The sequence below is a fragment of the Streptopelia decaocto genome (genome assembly GCF_964273445.1).
Source record: "Streptopelia decaocto genome assembly, chromosome: 1".
Taxonomy (NCBI): Eukaryota; Metazoa; Chordata; class Aves; order Columbiformes; family Columbidae; genus Streptopelia; species Streptopelia decaocto.
In genome coordinates, this window is record NC_138663.1 from 186910170 (window position 1) to 186935707 (window position 25538).

General features: G+C 35.4%; 1 protein-coding gene across 2 annotated transcripts in view; it reads right to left on the reverse strand.

Moving 5' to 3' along the window:
* The window catches only part of NBEA (neurobeachin), a 490666-nt gene that overhangs the window by 213333 nt on the left and 251795 nt on the right, over positions 1-25538 (reverse strand). For both annotated transcript variants that reach the window (XM_082063608.1, XM_082063609.1), the window contains 2 exons: positions 21549-21657; positions 17698-17864 (listed from right to left, as the gene is read on the reverse strand). In XM_082063608.1, the coding sequence (XP_081919734.1) occupies positions 17698-17864; positions 21549-21657 (276 nt within the window). The remainder of the gene's footprint in view (positions 1-17697; positions 17865-21548; positions 21658-25538) is intronic.

Here is a 25538-nt window from a genome sequence, read left to right on the forward strand (position 1 = left end):
TTCTGGAGCATTAGTTTCTAAAAGCTGCAGTTGAAGACCTGACCTTTGTGAACCCCAGAGATCAGAAAAGAAAGAAACATATATACCCAAAGTATTAAATCAATGTCATTTTCAGTATTAAACATATATTCATGTTTGTTTACACAGAAGTGCACACATACAATTACCAGCAAGCCAGGTAGTAGACAAAACTAGGCTTTAAGAGTTTATGTTTTGTTTCAAAATATATCTAAACGTCAGTTTTGACAATGGTTTTCAAAAAGGCAGAGCTTAGTCTTATAAACCAATCTAACACATCAAGAAAGGTTAGAGGGCATAAAAAATCACTACCTCAGTAAAAAAAGAAAAAAATTGACATCCAATTTTCAAGCTGATTTATCAGTGGAAAGCTAAAACTGATAGTTTGCCATTACTGGGGAGCAGGCTGTCTAAGAAAGCTGTTACAAAGCCTTTCATTTTGATTTAGCCACATAGATCAATACAAACCTATACTGTTTCAATTTTACAAATATTGATTTTCTGATATAACTTCTGTGGGAGAAAATTCATCATCTGCCATACTAAAAATATTGAAATTTATTTGGTAAAGTTTGATTTTCAACAAAATATAGTGTTCTACTGAGTGAAGCGAAATCTATTTCTCCAGATAACAGCCAATAACTGCTAAAATGATATAAGTGATATATTTTTGCCTTTTCATTTCAGAGTCTCACTTATGCTATTAAACCTTTAACTGGATTCATACCAAGGAAGACCATAAAACTTCCCTTTGTTATTTTGATCAAGTGTCTTAAGATTCTTTTCAGTTGTAATAAACAGGAAGACAAACTAGAACTTTCAGTGGAAATATTCAGTTAATATAACGTTCTTACATTAAGTTGCTACTCAAACCTTGAACCACTTAATGTTTCAGGGAAGAAGATTTCTTTTCCAGATATCAAATTAAAAACAAATTCTTAAAGTAGAAGGAGTTATTTTATAAAACAAAAATATCCTACGTTTATGCAAGCACATTGGGTTTTGTCCACCTTAGGCTTTTCTAACCTTCTTTTTTGTGATATCCACTAACTCTGTTGTTCCTCAGCATTCAAAACATCCAATGTTTTTATATGCTAGTTTGCTCATATGTAGTTATTGGTTTTTATGACAGCCCATTCAAACTGATTAAAATACTGAATTCATTAAAAAATCGTGCAATTTTGTAAGACAATTTTTAATTATATAGCTTTTCGGGTTCCAAATTATTTCATCAATCACCAGTATCTTATTACATTAAAAAAAAAAACAGCTTAAAAATAATTTGCGGTTTTGAACCAATGACTTTTTTTACTCCTTCTTTCCCGTTCCCAAAAAGCCCCTTTGTGAGCTGCCTAAACAGAACCACAAACATTTCAAAGTGTCACATTGCTGCATACTATCCAGCCAGAACATCAATACAGAAAATATACTGAACAGTTTTTAGGAGAAAATATACCCTGGATAAAAGTGTAAAAAAATTTTATCAGTAGCGTATAAGAAATAAATGGGAAAAATCAAAATCCTATGTTGGAAGGACACAGTCCAGGGATGAGATTCAAGTAGCACCCAAGAGGTTTAGATTAGTAAATGCACCCTCAGAACATGTGCTGGTAACACAATGCCATTCAGATTAGAGATTACTAAACAGGACTGTGAAAAATTCCTAAATTATTAAATTAGACACTAATTAAGTGAAATTCCTGAGATAAAAGCAATATTTTCTTAATGGGAAAAATATTATAAATTCTAAACTCTTCTGTAAATATAGTGTCATGAAACCAGGGTAAAATTTCTTTGTAGACTGAGTGCTCAATATGGATAGTCCGTCTATTTATATAAAACAGACTATTATTTCTAGCATTTGGATACTAAATTAATCTTTCTATGTGCACCTCAAATCAAATAATACCAACATCAAAATATCAAAATTTGAAAAAAAAAATAGTACCACAAAAGTTGTATAAGATAGAGAGGTGGGAGATAAAACCACGGAAAAGAAACAAAACTGTTTGTCTGAATATAGAAGCAAGGACTTGCTAGTCAAATCAGATATGCTGTTTCATTCTGTTCCAAAATGGCAAGAAACAGCTCTTAAGTGCAAAGGCTACATGCAGCTAGAAAGGACTTTGTATGAGCCATCACACAAACTCATCCTATTATTCAGATGCTGATGATTTTAAATATCAAAACAGTGAACAATGTGAATCTGAGGCACAGCAAAAACCCATTGAAGAAATACATGACTAAAGAATGTTAAAAAATAAAGCAGAGAGCACTAAATATTTAAAACCTTTCTCTTAAGATAATAATTAAGCACTATTTTTTCCCCCATTAACAGATCTCAAATCACTCTGCTAGCAAAATGCTGTAATTCACATATTACGTGTGAGGAAAACAAGGCGGAGAGATAAAGACTGAAATGATTTATTTAGCATTGCGGTGTCACCTCACTGGTACCACCAAGATTATAACTTCATTATTTAGGGCATAAAGTGACTGCTTTCATAGCTGAAGAAAGAATCCTGCTGTGCCATATGAACTGTACTGTGAATTCTGGAGGAGTGAGTGGTGGAGCGGTTGGTGCGTCTTGGTCAGTGGTGTCGTGAATTCCTGCTCTGATTTGTTAATTGCACTTGTTAAATCCACTAGTCTCCTAAATGTTTATATTCTCAAAAAAGATTTAAAAAAATACAAGAAATTTGATTAATCATAATTCAGATCTCATTCAGCTAAAAAATCCAGCATTTTGAAAATATAATGATGTTTATTATGTAACTAAAATTTATCTTGGTGCAAAGTAACATTTCATAATCTCTGAAGAATAATTGAATAATAATTTTCCCCTTAACAGGACTGTTTTGTTTCTTCTTCTTTTTAAAAAAAAAAAAAAAAAAAAATTATTTTTCTTTTAGAAATAGGTCCTTCATTATCTCTATTTTTAAAAATTTATTTAATGAGGAAAGAAAAAAAGAATCCAGAAGCAAAATATCTCGTTGACAGGCTGTCAACGTATAATCATAGCAGCAAATAACTAAAAAGACAGCATTTGTAGTGAGTATGTTTAAAGGCTCTTCTGTTAAGGCTGTATCTAACTATATTCAGAACAAGAAGAGAATGACCTTCTAAAAAGTAATGGTGGTGATTATCCATATAATGGTTGCAACATGCAAATATACAGCAGCCATGTAAAGGAACAAAAATCAGACAGCAACTTCACAATGCTTAAGGGCTTCATATTTTATAGCACCAGCATTAATGGAAAAGTTAATGTAGCATTGAATAACACTGAGTTGCTCAGCTGCTGCTACTGCTGCAGAACATTTAGATCATGGAAATAACACGCCATTTTTTTCACTCCTACTGCTTTCTTGACCCAGAGAAATATAAGTGTCACCCACCCCCAAAATCACATGCAAAATATCCCTGCGTTACTCAGTTGCTTAAGAGATATGACCAAGCATATGATTTATAAGACCAAAAAGGCCAAATAAATAATTAAATCACAAAACTCAAAATAATTATGTGACAGTGCTGAAGAAAATCTCAAAAAACTACACTCTCTGACTTAGCTCATACTATGGTACAAATGCATGCATAAGCACAATCACTTAATGCTGTACACACACACACACACAAAAAGTATTTTACAGTACTTTCATCTCTTAAATCCTGATGTCAATACTGGAAATATCCAGATAGATTATGCATGTTAAATTCCCTTGCTTTCCCCATATTAAGGAGTAAAAACTATTGAGTGCAGTCAGTACAGTGTCATTTAAAAACTTTCCATTGATCCAAGTCTAGAGAAATGTTTGGAAAGGTAGGCAACACTTAGATACTGTACATGGAAGCACATTATTGGCTCTAACTTGAATTACAATGACAATCATGTTTAGGGAGAAATCCGAGGAAGGGGCCACAGACTCCAAAACTATAAATCCTGTAAATCATGTTTCCCCTTCATTATTGCTGGCTGGTTTACAAAAAAAAAAAAAAAAAAAGAAAAAAAGAAAGGAAGTTGTTATGTAAATTTAAAGTAAATGTTGGAATGTAACAGCAATCTTTCCCTCCTTCATAAATTTGGGCAACGACCTCAAGAATTTTGCTTCTTCTTGATCCAAACTGTAAAATGCAAAGACATATCAGACTTTAGAATTTCCATTAAGGAAATTCCTGAAAATTATTCCAGCTCATAAAAACCTCAAACTTAAATGTTTTTCACTCATGTTGGACTAGCAAAGATTTTTGAATTTGTTGCTCTTTGCCTTTTTTACCATCAGAAGAAGAACAAAGTGAAGAGTGGTGAGCATAGTTATGGAAAGGGAGATGATTCACCTCTTTTCTCCTCTCAAAATAATGAAAAAGGTGCTACTAACTTGAAATTCAGGTAGCTCAAAAAGTAACACAAATGCTTGACTGACACTTTATAGTTTCACTGTTGATGTCAGACATGAGAATAAAAATTGAAGATTAAGGACCACTGTTTTCAGATCCTTCCAAAATTGGTTACCTGCCAGGTCTAAACTCAAAGGCTTTACAAAATGACTCTTCAGTCACATCTCCAGCTGCTTCTCAGTCAGAGAGTATTTGTCAAGTAGTATGAAAATCTCCCTATTCATCTGCTCTAGGTGTTCAAGCAACTGCAACTTCTGGAACCGATATCATCATTCAGTTATATGTATGCCAATTATATCATTCACTGACCTTTATGTTTCTCTAATGTCTGTGATGATATTAGCTATGAATTTCTAATAGGGTTGAAAAAGTACCAACAGAAGGTGTCTTGCCATTACAACTGGTAACACCAACTGGTATGGAGAGAAAAACAATAAAAACCTCTGAGTATTAAAGCCAATGGAGAACCAAAGAAGCCAGCAGCCAGGAAACCAATTATTTACTAAAAGCTACCTCAAAATCTGCTTGTGATTTAGCATCTTATAAATGTTTTGGAAAACATGCATGACAACAGGAATCTGTAGACATTATCTCATAAGGGAATGTCCACTGTAGCCTCTTCATTTTTACAGCAAAGATTTTTCCTGAGCAATGTATGCTTATTATAAAACAGTAACAGTACAACTTTACTGTGGGGATTGTGAAAAGTCAAATTTAACAAAAGAAGGGAAAAAGCAAATATATTTTCTTAATCTAAATACTAGAGAATAAGAATTTAGAACTACATTTTTTTTTCCGTTTTAGTGTAGACAAATTGAGAATTCATTGATTACTTTTAGAAAAGCAGAATCCTCTAAATAAACATTGCATTAAAAGAGTTGCCCTTAGTAATTCATCACTGTGTCACTGAATTAAAGGAGTTATTCTAGTGCTTTCAGAGTAGGACATTCCTAAGAAAAGGTCTCTGTCTAAAATTTAGTGGCGTCTAGCAAAACCTTTTGAACTTCCCTGCACAGCAGGCAATAACACTCTTTCATAGCTCAGCTAAAGATTATCAAATGATCCAGATATCCAGGGAATACCATAGCCAGAATTCAACATATGACCTGTAGATATAGCTTCTGTAACAGAGACATTAGGAAAACTCATGTACCCGGGGCTCCACTGGATATCTATTCAGAAAGAAATGTGTCTGCTTCTTTCCAGTGAAGAAAATATATTCACCACCATCAAGAGCCACAACATACACAGTAGCATTGGTCCAACAAATAAGTAAAAAACTAAACCAGAATATATCTCATCTACTAAAGGACCATTTATACTAATTGAAAAACACAATTTTTATGTAGAAAGTAATTTCCTTGTTTGTGAAGGCAACTGGTAATATTCCTCTAACACTACTGAATTGTACATAAATTCCAAAATATCTTTTATACTAATCTTAGTACTTTGGTTTTATTCTATCATGCCTCAAACCCTTATAACACCTTCTTTGTTAAAATTTAATAGACAGTACAGTTTTCATTGAGGTCATTATCAGAGAAACTGGTGGCCATTCCCCCAAGTTTCCAATCACAGTTTTTCTACATTTTTATTTCCAAGACTGTTAAAAATTATAAGTAATGTATATTTAATCCTGTAAGTGTATACAAATGGAGCTTTTCATTAATTCTTTCTTGATGTTCTCAAATGGATAAACTATTACAAAATGAACTACTCTTTCCACAGAATGGTTAGGGTTTGGAAGGGACCTCTGGAGATCATCTAGTCCAACCCATGTGCTAATGCAGGTCCACCTAGAACAGGTTGCACAGGAATGTGTCCAGGTGGGTCTTGAATGTCTCCAGAGAAGGAGACTCCACAATCTCTCTGGGCAGCCTGTTCCAGTGCTCTGTCATCCTCGAAGGAAAGAACTTTTTCCTCATATTCAGATGGAACCTCCCGTGATTCAGTTTGTGCCCACTTCCCTCATTCTATTGTTGGGCACCACTGAAAAGAGTCTGGTCCCATCCTCTTGACATCCACCCTTGAGATATTTTTAAACATTGATGAGATCCCCTCTCAGCCTTCTCTTCTCCAGGCTGAACAGTCCCTGTGTCTTTCCTCACAAGAAAGATGCTCCAGACCCCTAACCATCTTTTTAGCCCACCACGGGACTCCCTCCAGTAATTCCTTATCCTTCTTGAACTGGGGAGCCCAGAACTGGATGCAGTACTCTAGATGCAGCCCCACCAGGGCAAAAGGGGAGGATAACTTCCTTTGACCTGCTGGTCACAGTCAATGCACCCCAGGATACTGTTGGCCTTCCTGGCCACAGCGGCACATTGTTGACTCATGGTCAACCTGTTGTCAACCAGAACTTCCAAGTCATTCTCTGCAGTGCTGCTTTCCAGCAAGTCTGCCCCTAACCTGTACTGGTACCTGGGATTGTTCCTCCCCAGGTGTAGAACCATACACTTGCACTTTTCTTATTCAACCTTCTCTGGCATTTAGCCAGATAATGTGGGGTGCTTTTTTTATTTTCTCTCATGCTTCTCAGTGGTACTTAACTGAGGTTAAATCAGAAAGAATAACAGATTCCATTTTGTTCTGGTGGATACATGTCACTTCCTGCTCCTGTTCCTGGCTGCTCCTCTGTCCTGACAGGTTTCACTCAATTTTCATAGATTTTTAGCTCAATAGTTCAGTATGAAACTCTAGCACTGAAAATACTTTCTGAAGTTCACTAAATAAATGTCCTCTATGATTAAGCTGTCATCAACTTTGAAAACATCACTTGTTATTCAAGAAAGCACAAGGAGTTGGAGTACTATTCAGTGTAAAAGGCTACTATTTGTCTGAAAATAATGCCTTGTTGTCTAATAGAAATGGGAAAGTTGAATGTCTATACATTCAAAAAAAACAACCAAACAAAAAACAGCAGTATTTTGATAAAACCAAAACAACACTTCCATGCATCATGAGGCAAATATATCATGCTTGACTTTCCTCCATGTTTTCGCATAGCTCAAGATATATTCAACATAAAAATTAAGGCCCTCTTATGGCAAAGTATCCCAACGGCTTCAGCAGTATTTCTAAATTTGGCCTAAGAGATATAAAATTTATCTTCCTCTTTATGTAAGTTTTTATTGCATCCTACCATTAATGCAAGTGTAACTTCTAGTAAATCATCAAAAGAAACTTCTTGCACATTACTCTTTCCCAGATTCAGATTCTAACTGTAAGAAAACTAAAAAGCATTCCCCCTCACTAAATATCGTTTGCTATCAGAAGAGAAAAAAAAATGGGAATCTGAAAAATAAGTAAACTTAAGTTTTAAGAAATAGCTTGATTTTAATTTTAGTCTATTGGCATTGTGTATACATGATTTTTTTTTTTTTTTTTAATAGTTAACATTCTCAAACTGAATAGCAGAAGTACAAGTGGCTTATGCATATTTTTGCAGGTTTTCTAATAATCTAGAGAGTTGGATAGTTTGCTACATTATTGGGTTTTAAAATGGTTCAGTGCTATTGAATGTTTAAAAAATCATTGTGCTGTAAGGTAGTATATTCCTGAAGCTGAAACAATCATTAGACTCTGATGTTCATCTGTTTTATTGAACTGCCCACAGGGAGCTTTATGGGCAGACTACCATGTCAAGGTCATAGGATTAAGTGAGCAGTGATGACAGTAAACAAGCCTTTTCTGTATATTCTAAAGGGTCTTACTGAGTTACTTAAAATGCCATAAACATAAATAGTCTCCTATCTCTACAACAAATCCATGACAAATTACTTCAAAATATGACGCTCTTGAATAATGGAGCTTTACAACCTAACCCAGAGCCTATATTATTGACAACACATATCAATAAACTGGGTAGCACAAATGTCAGGAGGAGCTTGCAGTATACCATGGTCAGGTATTTTATGTCTGGAAGTGTATGAGAAATATATCTACATATACATCAAACCTCTATGTGAACAGGTATACTGCTGAAAAAACAAACAAACAAACAAACAAACAAACAAACAAAACAAAAGCCCACAACAACAAAAAACCCAAACCCCAGAGCCTACAGGTTTAGAAAAAACACAGTTGTATGGAAAAAGTAAATGCTATAATAACAAATGTACCAAATCTATATAAGCCATGTAAAAACAGATAATAAAATCAAACATACACAGTACTTTCAATATCATCTTGAATGATTTAATTACTCTTTAGAACTGTACTATGCTTTACCATATCTGTTTTATCAATGAGGAAAGCAGTATAATCAAGTACGGCAAGTACCTTAAAGTCATGTGAAGTCTATGACAGACAAGGTGCTCCTGAATCAGTCAAAATAAACCTGTGTAAACTTATTGTTTTCACTCTTTAAAAAAAAAAAAAAACAAACAACAAAAAACCCCCAACAAAATAAAACAAAACAAAAAACCACAAACAAACATACAGCAGTGATCAACTGAAAGAGAACTGTCTGCAGGGAATATTTTTTTGAAATCAGAAAAGTGAATTGTGCAAAGATGATCTTAAAAAATTAATATATGTGGACATACAGGCTGTGCTGACAAAATGCATACAGAAACCTCAAACCCAAGGAATGCTCCTGCTAAGCTATATGAAGGTAAGAAGGAAGGGACAAGGCTCTGGTACATTCCTCCTGTACACCTGAAAGCAGGTTCTTAGGAGCAGCAGTGCCATGCTCACTGGCCTGTCACCCTGCAGTAACACACAAGATATGACTCCAAGCAGATTAGAAATTACTGCAGACAGAGTGAGAGAAGATAAAGTGAAATAGGCACAAGCACAAAGTATTTCTGGTTGATGGTAAAGGTTTGGATAGATGAAGGCTGCAGATGTTAAGGACAGAACAGAAGTTGCTGAGAAAAGATCTTTGATTTCCTCTAACGTGGGACTATGAATCAAAACAAAACCTGCCATGCAGAAAGAAAATATTTTCTCTCTATCATCAGAGGCCTGTACAATTGATACATTGACTTAGGAAAGCTCTAAACCATTTTGAAGAAGTATGATGTTGTACTACGGGAAGCAAAAATAGGGAAAAAAAAAAATCACCTTGAAGGTTCATTTCCTTCCCCCACCCTGCCCAGGGGGAAGAGAAAAAAAAATCAACAAATGAGAAGACAAAAAAAAATGGATCAGTCTATTACATATCTTAGCTGATTACACATTGCAAGAAGGAAAATGGGAAATATAGGAACTAAGAAGTCTTAGTATCCAGAAGATAAAACTTAGGCTGGCATCATAGAAGATTGCCAAGACAAATCAGGGTTTGTTCCTGGGAAAAACAAGAAAGAAATACTTTTTGTTTATTACATAATAGTTTACATCCTCTGAAGTTCAGAAAGAGGCATGAAACATACTTATCAAAAGTCTGGGCAATGTTTAAAGGAAAAAAACACTAGTACTGCACTTTTAGATACAACAGAAAAATCTCTACCACCACCTCTGAAAGACAATGAAGACAAGAGATGCTCAAAAACCCTAAAAATAAATAACTAACTGAAATAAAGATCAAACTTGGTGGTAAAGGGCTCCAATATTGGGAACTGTTAGTCCAGTCTGCTGATACCCACAGCAGAGGCTGTTTCCACTGGAGGAAAACATGAAGAAGGGCAGCTGGACTTTGAAGCCCTGATGAGATGATGAAACTTCAAAATTGAGACTTATCGAAACTGAGGATTCTTCAGGAAATCCTGAATTGGAAATTCAAGGAATCTGAGTAAGAGATGTCTACTTGCTCTACTTGCTCTGTCTTTCTCTTGAAGATAGGCTACAGGGCTACATGGACCGCTGGTCTGAGCCATTGTGGCTGTTCTTGTGACTGGTATCCTGAAAGCTCAAAAGCTGCACATCTAGCTCCTCGGCTAGACTAAAGAAGGATCAGAAATCCTTCTTGGTTTGTTAAGGCTGGCCTTCCTCTCAATATAAGTATGTGTTATAATTCCCTTGTTACTGCTACAGTGAAAATATACATAGTAAGTTGACTATATGCAATTTGGATTTGTATTCTGATGCTGTTCCAGTTAAAGACTCTACTGACACCTAAAGATCTGTTGTTGCTAAAGCTTAAAGAAAAACAACATTGGCGAAACTTTTCTCTTTACTTTTGCCATGAAGCAAAAGAGGAAAGACAAATTTTAGACAGAAACAGCATATTGAAGAGAAGTGAAAAAAACAGAGTAAAGAAGAAAAAAAATATTCTCTTATAATGTAAGAGGAAAATGCAGAAGTCTTCCTTCTTTAATATGAAATACAATGTAGTGTACTTCCTAGAGATAAGCAAGTCTTTCCATGGAGTTGAACAAGTCCTCCCTAAGTACCATTCATTTCCAAACGTTGGAAAATACTACCTCTTTCCAGATAAAATACTTTTTTTCGGAAGTTTCTTTCAGCTATGGGAAAAAAATCCATAGTGGACAGCAACACAGTTCAAAACAACTGCGTAACTTTGCACAAATACAGGACTGAATAAATCTAATGTAAGCAAACTCTGTACTCAGTTGCACAGCCCATCTCTGGTTACGCAATTCTCCTTTCTTGGCAGGTATCTCTATGCATCCTACATCTAACTTCCTATTCCTAGAAAACGATACAGAATTCTTCTATCTCCCTTTTTCCATTGTGCTCACCAAATGCCACAGCACCATTATTAGCAAGAGCTCCTTCAAACAGTCCTTGCTTTCCACCATAGCAGTGAGCCAACAGAGCGGGAGGAAGGAAAAGGCTACAGAATGTGTAGGGAATGTAATGTGATGGATGCAGAGCAGCAGGAGCAGCACAAAGCTGAAAGAACAGTAAGAACGGTAAGGAGGGGATCGAAACAGTAAAATAATACAAAAGAATGATGAGATTAGAAAAATAGTCTCATATTTATATTTAAATCCTGCTACAGAAGGATGACTAGTACTGGACCTAAAATGTGATTAATGCTGACACATTTGTTGATTTGGGGGTATGTCAAGTAGTGCAGTTAAGTAAAAAAAGTAAAAACAACAGAAGACAGATTTTTTTTTTTTTTGGGGGGGGGGGTTGATTTGTTGTTGTTTTTTGTTTTGGTTTTTTTTTTTTTTTGGTGATGAAATCATTCCAGAACTAAGTATTTTGAACCTGTAATCAAGTTAGATAATGAATGAGCCGAAATGTGTGCAAGTTCTGTCAGATCAATCTGGAAGGATCTATTCTGCAAAGAAAAATAGATTCCACCAGTTCCAGAAACAGAGAAAATTCATAGATCTTACAGAGCATGTGGAAAAATGCAGAACCCGAGGAGGCCCTCTAAACAGGCATGTCAAACACACTTTGGGATCCAGTAGACAGGATCTAGTCCTATATCTTTTGCATGCTCTAAAGCTCCCTTTGTAATTTATGTCTAGCAGTTAAAATGAACCAGAAATGACTGAATAGCTAAACCAGATGAAGCTGATTTGCAGTGGGGGACAGGAAAGGTTCTGTGTCTCTCTGAACTTCCTAAGACAGCAGCTAGTATAGTGATGGAGTCAGAGCATGCCAAAGGCTGCCTGCAAGGGAAACTCCTTCTTACTAAATTCCTCTGTTCTGGTCTCCCTTGCTGTAAAGTGGAAACATTTGGTTAAGAAGCAGCATCATCCCAGAATCTACTTATTTATCCGCCAAGCCCCATAGGCTCAGAAAAGGGGAGTTCTTTTTCCGCTCTCCCCCCTGGCCCCCAGCAGAACCCAATCTCTGCAGAAGCACATGCTGTAGTGAGAGGCAGAACTAGCTGTCTGGTAAGAAACTTTTTATTTCCAGCCTGTCTCCCCAGACGAATTTGGTCTTCACCACAGAATGAGTTTGACAGCTCTGCCCTCCACCATGAATGATTAATTTGTTATGGGTGTCTAGTTTAACCAAAGATGGATTTGAACAGAAAAAGCCCTTGTGTACTTGCTCTTTGGTAAAGCTGCTTTAATGTAGGTGGAACCTCCTTCATCAAATCACTGAAAGCAAGAGAACCAAGTCTCATTTTTAAATGTCATTTTTCTCATTATAGGAATCCTCCTGTGTATATCACAACTGATCATGTGCAAATATCTATGACAAGTATTTCATATTTAGTCTTAGAGCACAAACTGGAACTCAGAACTCTTTGTATTGCCCTAGATTGCCTTAAACTTAAGAAATTGTAAGACAGAGATATATAGAGAGTATTCTGGAATAAAAGGCTTTGAAAACTTGAGGTATCTTGTTAAACCAAGAAGATGAAATAAAAGAATACTCAAAAAACCATGGTAACAGGTTATGGCCCAAAACACAGGCATGCATATGGCTGACAGGGAATTTGAACTTTGTGTACAGACAGGTTTCACTAAACTTTTTTTTTTTTAAGAAGGATGTGTATGGGGAGAGAAGCAGATGGGGGGAAGAAAAGCACCATATGAAGCTGCCAGAGAAGACAGAAGGAAGCATATGTTGTGACATGAAGACTATAACCCTGAGAAAAGCTAAGCGTAATTGCTGGCTTAAAGAAGCTTTAAATGCTAAGCTATGAAACACCCTGCTTGATTCTTCCTGAGTTCAAGGAAATAGGATGTTGCACAGTCACTCTGAATAAGTGGCAAGGCACCAAAGAAATAACCAACTCATACATTTCTCATATGAATGGGATAAACCTGCAGAATTCTAATTTTGGTATAATGAGGAAATTAAAAAAGGGAAAAACAGTATGTTTAGAGTAAGGTATTACAATGATGAAGAAAACAGAATTGGTTTGGTCTAAGGGCACAAACACAGTTTATAACAAACTCATGAGATTTATTTTAAAATCTATTATGCTTTGTCTGAGATATGTAGGAGAAAATAAGATGATCCAATAATTTTCTTTTGTTGTAGAGGAGTTGATGCTCACACCTGCAATAAATCAAGCAAAAGAACCTTGATTTTCACTTTAAGAGGAGAAGGGAAGATATTTGTGAAGGAGGAAAGAACTTAATACTGATAAGCAATACAAAATGAAGTTTTTTTCAAAACTGTCATTTATCTTTTTTAGACAGAAGGAGATGAAAGAGTAAACAGGTTCTCAGACCAACTCAAACAGTACTGATCAACTACTGTATAGACAGGGACAGGCTGTACAACATTACTGTGTTTGCAGGCATTTATTCAAGTGGTGGAACACTTGTATATAATTATTTTCTCCTTCATAAATTAATAGCTAATTAAGAAGATAACTGAAATACAAGTGACCTACAATTATGTTATTTTTAATGCAACTATCTTTATGTAACTATAATCTAACTTAAAACTGAAAATTTCATATGGTTTTCTGTTGACTCACACCATTCAACTTCAGTCTTGTTTCTTCAGAAACTTTGAGAAGACTTGATGATAGTATATTTAAAATTCAGAATTTACAAATACTAAAGAATTTCACTCATCAGACCTCTTGTTTTTCCTCACAGTGCTCAGTTTCTATGTTTCTTGCTCATTTATTTGTTTCTTAATGACCAGAGTAAACTTTGTGACACCTATAGATTAAACACAGGAAATGCTGGTCCTGCTTTCTGAAAAAAAACAGGGCACACAGAGCCAAAACCTGATGAGGCTTACAAGTTCATTGTGTTGAACTGCAAGCACAAGAAAAAACTTCCTTTACTACTGGGTCATATTTCACAAAATGAGACCTTAATATTTTATAACATCTATGTTCTTTACCTTGAAGAGAGAGAAATGAAACCACATATATATATGTACTATATGCACAACAACCAGTAAATCAGCAGGTGAAGATTGTGTATGTGATAGAGAACTAAAGCTTTTAAGAATCACACTCATTCCCCCTCAAATAATTTCTTACCCATCTTATCCATTTTGGATTGCAAAAGGCATTGTTATTGCCCAAGTATTTATCATGCAGAGGAGGTTGTATATGATCTCCAGAGGTCCCTTCCAACCCTAACCATTCTGTGATTATGTGATTTCCCTGCCCCTTCTGGGCCTAAGAACAATCTCCCTAATTCACTGTTTCAACAAATGGTCTCCAGCTCCCATGGTGGACAGGAGATCAGCAGTGAGCCTTCTGAACTGGGAACCTTCTCCCAAACAGAAATGATGGAGTCACTACAGAGGTCTGGAGGGTCAACCTTTTCTTTTTTTTTTTAAGTAAATTTGTATTCCAGTCAGGCCATATCTCCTGGGGCATAGAGAAGCATCCGTTTATAAAGACTGTTAATGCAGTAACTGCTTGTCAGGAATTGAAAATGGAGATACGAAGCCTGTTGTGTCTCCTGCTGGCCACGGCCAGAGCTATGTACAATTTTGGAACCCACCTCAATTTCCATTATATAAAAAGTACTGGAGAAACTATCTAATAAACAACAGTTTTTGCCTTCAGTGCCTATGCAGTTTAATGAGACTCCTCTCTACTTCCTTCACTGGAAGCCTTTTAAATTTGCCCACTGAAAACCCGTGAACTTGGTTCTTAACAAGCCTCACTGGGCATCCTTGGTCTTTCCGTTCAGTCCACTAGGTCTCATGACAGAAGGTGCAGCTGTGTGGTGGATCACACAGCTGCCACGGCACACATGGAGAGACCTGCAGTGCAAGGCTTCTGCAAATGGGGAACCCCACTTGGAGACCTTGTGCTGTCATCGTGTGTCGGGGGTCAAGACCCCGGCATGGGTTCGGGCCTACGGCGATGGAGGAAGAAATGCAGCCATCCGATGCGGATGATAAACATGCTTCAATTTATTGATACAGAGCGCAAGCTTTTATAACAGTTCTATTAATTATGCCTACTTGTCGAACACCGATTTGATAGCATACGTAATGAGCCCATCCCAACATACATAATGAGTCCATCCCCTTCTGTGGCCCCCCTGGTATGTGAATTCCCTTGTTATCTTGGAGCTGCCTACTGAGACTGTTTATTCTGGCCTTTCCCAGGAGCTGCCTCCTGAGACTGCGAGACTTGTTTATGCAGGCCTTTCCCAGGCAATACCTTCTCACCCACCCTTGTTCAGCTCATGCTAACTGAGGCCTACTCATGCTAACTAGAAGAGATCCTCTCCGTAGAGAGGGTCTCATGCCCTTTCTCTCTTGGCCATTCTCCAACAACGGTGTCCCCCCCTTCTACAAGTTAAGCAGCAGCCAGGACCAGCCTGCACTAAAATACAACTGGGCCAACAGCTGCACCCAACATGTTGAGCACCAAAATGGGAAAGCAGCACTGCAAGGAACTGAGAAGCAAGCACACCAGGGAAGTGGCATGACAGGAATAAAATAAGTTTCTTTTGTTTGATGTAAGAAATTTGATAGTTTTGTCACAGGTGTCAAACTGCTTCAGGGCCCATCAAAAACTACCACAGACTGAAGAGTGACAAAAGCTGCAGCAGTGGTCTGTCAGTATTTAGGATGCCATAAGCAATCCAGGAGAGGACAGTCATCTGCCTCAAAAAAGGAAAAGTCTCCTGAAAAAGGTAGTGACCAGGAGCTGACTTAAGCCTGTGAAGTGTCTGCAGACATTCACAAACTTCAGCAACAACATAATTCAAAAAATTCAAAGACATTAAAAAGACTGAAAATTGCTCTTATTTTCTTCTGGTATAAGTTTCCAGATACACAGCTTTAAACTCAACTAGACATAACTATGGACTAAGGCTGTTTTGAATTAAAAATATCATAATCTTCTACATGTCATTTTTGCAATTTCCACCAGAATGGCTCTGGTGTTAGACTACAGAGTTTCTGTGGGTCTGAATTTCCGTACTTTCTAACACCTTAAAAAATAAATATGTCTCCATCATCATCCAGGAAATAATGATTTTTTTTTTTTAAGACATTAGGATGATGAACATAAAAAAAAAAATCATTTCTTTAAACATTGTATAAGTGCAAGAAGCAACTAGACAGAATTACAAAAAGAATGAACAGTATATGTGGAATTTATTAAACATTATTACTGAGTGTCAAATTTATTACTTGACAACTTTTCTAATAGGCTTAAGCCCTAGCTATGTATTCAAGCTAAATCCAAATAGATTTTATTTGAAAGAAAACTTCTTGTATTAATCTATCAGTCTAAACTAGATTTTAACTGAAAAGGTTTTTCAGAGCTAAAATGGAACTTTCTGTTCTGCCTTACTCAGAGCAGACTTAAACAGGATTTAAGTAGATAATCAAGCTGTAAAAATTTGCATACTTGGGAGCAGAACTTCCTTGGTTTCTCTTGTTTGAGCTGTTCCACTCTGAGTGGATAATCAAGAATTTGTGAAGAGAACGCACACAAGAAAGAGACTTGGCAGTCTCTAGTTTTGCAGACAGGGCACTCAAGTGGCAGACCTGGGTTCAAGACCTTGCTCTGAATGAAGGAAAGGAGCAATTTGAGCTTCAAGTTTTCCACATGAGGGTCAGCACCTTAGCCACTGGCTATTTTTGTGACTCAGAAGAGCAAGGCTCTCATCTTCGGCATAATATATGAAAATGTTTAATTTCACTTCTGTGGTGGACAGAATGAACTTTTAAAAACAGTACTCAATACAGCTCTGATTAAAAACTCAAATACTATAATATCACTTATATACAGTAAGAATTATGTATCTTGGATTTTTTTTTTAATTTATTTTTTTAACAGGAACACCTGAAGAATTGAGCTGCTCTTTGGTTATGTTCAGCTTTGCACATGCTACATTTAAGTACAACATAAGTTTTGCTTTAAGAGTACAGAGTTTGACTGTGCATGGCTGGCACTGACTACTGTTTTGTTGTAGGACTGCTAAGATTTACCAGTGGGCCTTACCATTTCATTACTTGCACAGAAAAAGCTATAAACAGAAGAAAACATTAGACAGTGACTCAAGTGACCTGGTTCTGTTTGTTATTTAATACTGACTTACTCTATACCACTAGACAAGTAGTCATTTTGACTCTTCTTTATTTCAGGTTTCTTCTGTCAACATCTATATGGAAATCTCTGCATCTCTCAATATCTCATTCAGAACACTTCACTCAGATTCTAATACTGGTAGGAGCCTCAAAACCTACTGATATACTGACAGTAAAAATGAATTATAATCAACAAAATACCCATTACAATTTATTTAATATATGGTAAAATATTATGTTTGCATTCTATAAAGGAGTTTGATCTGTGAATCTTTAGCAAAGAGGACTTCTCAAGAACAAGCTGAAGACTAACACAGAAAATCTATTTTAGCAATTCTAGCTCTGAATACATTAATATTTCAGTTATACAACCGCTTCTCTTAAATTTTGAAAGTAACTTTTAAAATCTGCATGCTACTGTTTGCAGCTTACCTGTGAGAAACAGCTCCCCAGGCACCATGTTTATTTGTCAGTATGTTGAGTATCTTCTGTTTCAGCTGATTTGCTGTAACATGATCTCGATGCTTAGCAGCACTGATAAGGTGATCACACATCTTCTCCTCTTCTCTTCTGTCAGCAGCATACTGAGCACACTGCGACTAGGAATGAAAGTACATCTACTTCATGAAACAATCAACCTAAAATGATTATATACTAAAACTCTTTAAATATGACAAGAATTAATTAAAATACTTTTAAGAGGAATAGGACAGACTATTCAATTGAAATTATTCTACTACTATATATTTTCCATGAAAAAGCACTAAGAACATGTAAAAATTGAAATATCAAGTGCGAAGACAACAGAACAGCAATTAAAACCATTTAGCCATACATCTCTGTGTGTGTATGTCTGACCATGGATATGCCATAAAAGTTGGTCTTTATTTGTAAAAGTTTCACGTGTTCTCAGGTGTAAAATACAGATGTAACATACATAGCTTAATATACAGGAAAAAAATATGTACACTGTTTTAATTTTTAAACTGCAATAAAATGTACCATTAAAAAGCCATTTGATAATTTTATTATTATGGACACTAAGGAGAAACTCCTTTAACTACGAATTTAAGGAGTATATTCTCTATTTCATATCACAGCATGGAAAATTTTCATAACATACTACCACTTCTAAAAAACCCTATTGGTTAAAAAAGTGCTCATCCTTTAAACTGAAAAAAATCTAATGTTTTCTTTATGTTTCCTTTAAGAGATAACTACCTCTAAAATAAATGCTGTGGGTATTGACCATCGTGCAAATGCGTTTCTAAAATTGTCGAAACTCTATAGTGTATTTTAGTTTCAATGAATCCCTTCTTTATATATTTATTTATATTTTTATATATTTTTCCATTTCTTTTCTCAAAATCGTGCTAAGTTGAAATTCAATTTCTCCTTCTAGTTTCTAGTTCTCCTCCTCCTCCTCCAATTTTTCCTTTTGAAAGGTCTAAACAAAGCAAATGTAGCCACACTAATTAAAATAAATCCATTATAACTATCATTTTCTAGGTGTAAATTGCAAAGGCTTGACTATTCTCAAAACAGCTAATTTTAAAATCACCTTTTAGGAGACATTTTTGCATGCACAGTTATTGTGCACTATTTGAGAATACTTAACTAGCACTCAATGCTGTAACATGTTGGCTGAATAGAATCGTATATTCCGGTATTGAAAAGAGCAATTACAATTAAGTTAACCTCATACCAAATTGTAGTTTATATTTCTGCACACTACTTTTTTAGTACAGATCACATTAGCATTCAGTAAGATTTTAACAGTGTTTTTTTCCACTGTGTTACAGACATTATTTCACATAATCTCTCTGGAAAAGAACAATTGTTATACTAATTCATAAAGGGTTAATTCATTTTTCAATTTATCTTCTTGTACAGTGAAGCACCAATTAGTACAATGATCTGCCTTAGTAATGAGGTTAATATTTCACCAGCTCATTGGACAGTAAAATTAAATTTTCATTTTTCTTCCTGAACAATTACAAAGGTTAACAAAATAGAAGTTAACTGTGAAGCATCCATTCCTGGAGGAATTTGCCTGGCCTTGGCTGCAACTGGAGTCACAGGGTAAAATTTAGATACTGGTCCACAGCCTCCCCGTTACACAGGTGACACAGTAACTTGGTGCAGCTTGGCCCAAATAGTTTCACCCATAATGATTCAGTTAATGTTTAAAAGGCAAAAATAAAATAGCCACTTACTTCTCTTGCTGAGGACAATGATTAACATGTACTAAACCCCAGAACATATACCAATACAGCTTATTGAAACAAAATGACAGATTTACAATTATGCAACAGAAAACTACCAGAAATCTTTGTCTCTACTACTTTCAAGTAGGATGAATAATAAAATGTTCAGTTATATACCTACCATCATTAAAAACAATATATGAAACTTTCTTTCAGACTTTAACCATCACCTTATTTAAGTACATCTGATTTTCATATTTAACACAGGCAACATTTAATAATTTTCCTTTATGACTTGCAGATTTTATCTTACTCATCTAAAACATGTAGCTGAGGTTTTTCATGTGACAAATATAATACAAATTTTCATATATGAAAAATGTGTTGGTTTCTTTACCAGACAATAAGACTGACTTAAGGCTATTCCTTTAGGGAATTTAGTTAATATTCTAAATCCTATTTGCTAACAGAAGCTGGAAGTTAATTGAATATTCTCATTTTGTCTAGAGTTCTGACAGATCTTATACCTCAATGTATTCTTCAAAGAGAAGATAACTCAATCTTCTGTTGTCATCTTAGGTTACCGAATGATGCTCCGATAAATATCAAACGTTATTTATTGTTGAGGCAATATGAAACTTCACTCTGACACACACTTAATTGTAAATGTGATTTTATCTAAGTTCAAAATATCCAGTATATGCTTGGTAATAAAGTTGTTGCAATCCCATATGACAAGTGTCTGCTGTCTGTTCTGACAAAATGAAGTAAAGGTTATGTGTATTCAAAATGACAACAGATATCTCTGTGTCTCACACTTTCCAGCTAGGTCAAGGAGCACAAGAAATAGTACATCAAAGTGCACATTTAAGAGAGCTGTTTCAAGGAGATAAAAACCTCATCGAAACTAAGATTACTGGATCCTATTTCTAGCAACCAAGTGCTTCTTGAAATTTCCTGATAGATGAATAAATTGATAGAGCTATTATCATCAATACTATGTTAGTCTTTCTTAATCCTAGTGTTAGGTTACTTGAACATTAAAACACGTGCAAATGTATGTTTGTGCATATAAACTTACATATACACAAATGTATGCAAGCACAGGGGTTTGGAAAAAATAATGCTGAGATGTTGAATAAAACACCATAAAAACACAAACCCATATTCAATAATGTCAAAATGAAATTTCAACTTTTCTCCATCACTTTAGCATTATTTTTTTTAATATGAACAAAATTAATTCTGAAGAAATAATAAAAAGCCTGTTAAAACAAACAGGTTGTTTGTTTTTTGTTTTTTTTTTTTTTTGTATATTTGCATCATTTTCAAGTAATGTAATTTAAATTGTTTACTGCAACACTCATTGATTAAAAAACAATCGAATGTTGACTCCTTTTAGGAGTAAGAATTACAGACATTAAAGAGTTATAGGATCCAGCTGCCATGTTATTTCTTCCAATATTAAAGAACAGACTTTTCAAACACAATCTTACTGTTGGTAGTAAATGATTCCTAAATAGCAGGAAAGAATATGTAATATCATGTTTCAATATATAAATTTTAGGAAGTAAATGTTCCAAGGTGCTCCAAAATGCAAAATGTTGTAGCAAAATTATCTTAAAATACTAATTTTGTTTAATAAAACATCTATATTTCTAATTATTCATGAAGTACCTTAAGTGCATTAATTGCTTTTCTTTCTTACGAAACTCATATATATTGTTGATAAAATTCAACAAAAATAATTTCTCATGTGAATTGCATCACTGTTTGCAATAAATCAGAAAAAGATCTTTGTGAAGATAAAGGGTCTGCCATATCAGTTTAGCAGACATTCTGATTAAGGGATTTCTTCAAGCTGTAAATGTTTTCATGCATTTCAGTGAGGAGATGAGAAATTAAACCAGTTCCTTGTGTTTGACATTTACCAAAGCTTTAAAAAACTAGTTTTGAAATGCCTTCAATGTAAATTTCTTTATTGGAAGAAAAAAAATCTTTATTGTATGCGGTTATAGTCTAGGTGACAACTGAGTGAAAACAGAAAAGCCGAAATGCACCAGCTCTCAGGCTTACCTCAAACTCAGCATGCTTGTGGACATCTTCAGCTCTTTGTCGGTTCAAAATAAACTCTGCTTCATTTGCAACACGCACTATATGGTCTTTCATTGCATGACATAATAATCTAAAATAAGAAAAATCAAAATCAACCTTTGCGTTTGACAGACTTCAAATAACCTATTTCAACAGATTTACTTAAAATGGAAAAAAAAATAAAAATAAAGAAAATACTGTAATGCAACGGCCAAATTAGTTGACAGTCCATATCTAAGGTTGCCCGATCTATTCAAAATTGCTTTGCTCTTCTTATCAGCAGGGAGGAAATATTTTTCAGGATGCAAAGATCTGACAGGACTGCCTGTTTAGTATCAGGAAGAAATGTTACTCTTTGTGTCAAAATGGCATACTGTCTGGGATTTTCCTTCCTGCAGCATCAGGGAAATGCATTTAATTTCAGAGATTCTTACATTAAGAATTTGAAATTTCTACCAAATTCCACCCTAAGTTTGGTGTCAAGTGCCTAGAAGCACCACAAATTAAAGCCATGACTATTAAAAATGAAAACTGTGATTACTAGATCTCAAACCCACAGGATGGAAAGGTCTGAACTCTATTCTTGCCTCTTTCGGTGTGTTCTACCATCTGTGAAAGAAGGAAATCGCTTAACCTGAGCTAGTGTTTAATATGGATGTGTGGCACAGGAAGACACAAATGTTAGGACCTCTGTTCAGATATAAAGACAAACGAGCTTGGATCAAGGTTTCACAGTGGATATTCGTGCTTTTAATAAGCCTTTGTATTATATTTAACTCTTTACTATTTTTGAAAGCAAAAAGTTTTTGGCAAACTATAAACTGAAAGAATAAAATTGCTTCCATAGTAGCCTTCAAAATTTAGCTTTATTTTTTAATTTACCCTGCTGGAAGATATGTTTTAGTATTTTACTGCTGTTAAGTGTTCAGATTTTTATTGTTAGCAGGTAAGCACAGAACTGCCCTCAGATATGAACTAAGTGTGAGAATTCCTGACTTTAACAAGCTTCTCTAATATTAGAAAATACTAGAAGTGAGTGTTTAACATGTCCAATCAAATTTTATATCACAGGTCTTCCTGAACTTTTCCATATTACATTAATGACCTGCAAGAAACTAACTAAGATTTCAAAACTGAATGCATGGATTTCACTTGTCTGCTAGCTACATATCCATTCCTGAATGAATATACTATTGAATAAATGGAGCAGAGTGCAAATTCAGTATGTTTGACTCAGCGGTTGTCCGAACAGGATTTCTATTTCAAAATGGCTTTAGGTGAAATAAATACGTTTCTTAGACACTCCCTGCCACCTAGAAGTTGTGAGAAAATATCAAGACTAACTTCACTCCACTGGGTTTGTTATTTGGGACATCTGGTCATAGTTTTTATACCTCAAAACCAATATAAGCTGCCTCTGTTCATTAGCAATGGAATGATAAATACGTAACACCTTCATCTAAGTAGCATTTACCTGTACTAAGAAATGTTCACATTCTCTGTGCCTGTTTATCCACTGTAACACCTACAAGGGACTTCAAATGGATTCCCAGAGAACAGTGATTTCCACAAGTTATAAACAATTTGCTTGCCAAGACTCAGGAAAAAGATACTACAATAAATAAATAAATAAATAAATAAATAATCTATCTTTTGACACTAGTCTCTGGCTGCTTCACGGAAAATGAAAACTTTTATAGACATGCAGCAGATGATTCAAATTAGCTGGCTGAAACTCCTGGTGACCCCAGCTGTACCTCCTATCCTCCTAATGGACCTTTCTGCTCCAGGAACGGAGAGACCTGATGCATTTGGGAATGACTTCAGTGTTGCTGCAGCTTTTGGATAGCACATCAGGCAAACTAAGCTGGATTTCAGGTAACCTTGAAACACCACAGGCCTTCAGGGTCCAAAGTCAAGAAGATGACAAATCAGAGGGGACCAGGAACATACCTGAGCTGTGGGTCCTGACTGCCTACAGCACTCAAATCATTACCTTGGTGATCACTCATTTTTTGGCTCTCCCCAACTTCCACCCAGAAATTGTCCTAACTGGGTTACACCTGATGAACATCATGGTAATGTTATAGTCCTTTGAATATTTTCCAATGTATTTAATTCTATACTAACTCAATCACATGCATCATGGCATAAGATTTAAAAAAAAAAAAAGAAAAATAAACAAACAAATCTCATGCTTTTCAGGCATGAGAAAAAGTAATTACAGCTATCTTTTGGATTCTTATTAAAAAAAATAAAATTATAAAATCAACCAGAAATGGCTTGGAAAGGATCCCAAACCGGGAAAAAATCTCACACTCAATGGTATCAAAGGCTGCCAATACATCAGAAAAAAATTTCCCTTCATGCACTGCAAATAAGAGAAAGGAACAACAACCTCTAGGTCAGCAATTCACTCCATTGCAACATACATCTCTGTCAGACAAACTCTCATAAACTATCTTTAGTTTGCAAAAGGCATTTCCATGAAATCTAGCTCATGAAATATGTCTTCAGTTCATGAAAATGTGATTGAGTTGCTTGCCTCCAGCACAGCTTTGGAAGGTCCTCTGAAGGTTAAAACCCTTTTATTTTCCAATCCAAATGTATTCTTCAGCAGTCTTTACTGTTTCATTTTGCGCAAATTTTGCCCTTAGGTTTACACAACTCTTCTTACTTCTGTTGACCTTCTGATATTCCGTCCATCCCTATTTTCCTAGCCTAACTAAATCAGCTCTCTGACTTTCCTCATACGGGAAAACAGCTAATAAAAGAGATTGTCTTTTGGATTTTTACTAATTTCATACACTGATTGTATGTTTTTTGCAAGTGCATAGCCAAAACTGACAGCAGTATTCTAGACAACTTGTAGTCGCTATTTACATAGTAATGTTAATGCTGCCTTCTTCTCAATTGAAATAAATTTTCTGGTGAGATTCTAAAACTGTGTTTTTCTTCTTTTTTTTATAGCCCTATGTTTTGTGATTTTGCACAAGAAAATTTCAGTGATATATTGGTCTTTTACCTCCTCTGACACTTCCAAAACAAGAACCAACAGTCTCTAGCATATATTCTCAAGATCATGAACTGCATTTACTGTTAAATTATAAAATATTTACGTAACATATTACATTGTGTAATATTTATACTAAGGCATGTTTGAAACTCAGTATATCCCAATTGATATTTCAGTCATGTGCACAACTGTGTTTCCCATCCAGAGATTTTTACAGAACTCTCCCTTTTGGGGCAAAGTCTATTCTCTACATCTTTCCCAAACTATCACCCTGTATTGGAGACACCCATCCAAGTCAGAAGGAGTTTGAGGCACAAAATGCATATATAGTTGCTAAACAGATGGGAGATCTGAAATTTGAGAGCAGTACCATTTTTATTCTCCTTTGGAAAGAAGATGTTATTTAGTGAGATCTCATCACTGCCAACTGAACATTTTTTGTGACTCAATTATACCCACTGTTCTCATTCACCCTTGTATATATCCTCATCCCACCTTAGCAAAGCACCACTCTCAAAACACATAGTAGGCAGACTGATGTTGAGACAGTTGAATCAGGCCTTCTAGTCATACTTATCAATCTCTACACAAAGTTGTCTGAAAAGTGTCACCAGAGGCTTGCTGCACTTTTTGCACTGTTTTCCAGTAAGCTGTGATTTACCAAAAGAAAAAAAAGATATTGACCTAGAATAACATTTAACTTTATCCTGTGTGACCACTTCTTCAGATGCACCACTGAAACTCCTATGAGAATTGAAGCCAAATGTGCTGCTGTGCCATTCCCAAGCTGAGCTGATCTCAACCAGGAACTGATGACCAGAAAAATTCTTATCCTCTTTGAGCAGCAATTCTTACTGCATAAGGTAGAGATTAAACACTGACTTGGCAACTTATGGTTTCTCTTTACCAAGATAAGCTTGATTTCTATTAATGCCCACAAATTTATGAACGACAGT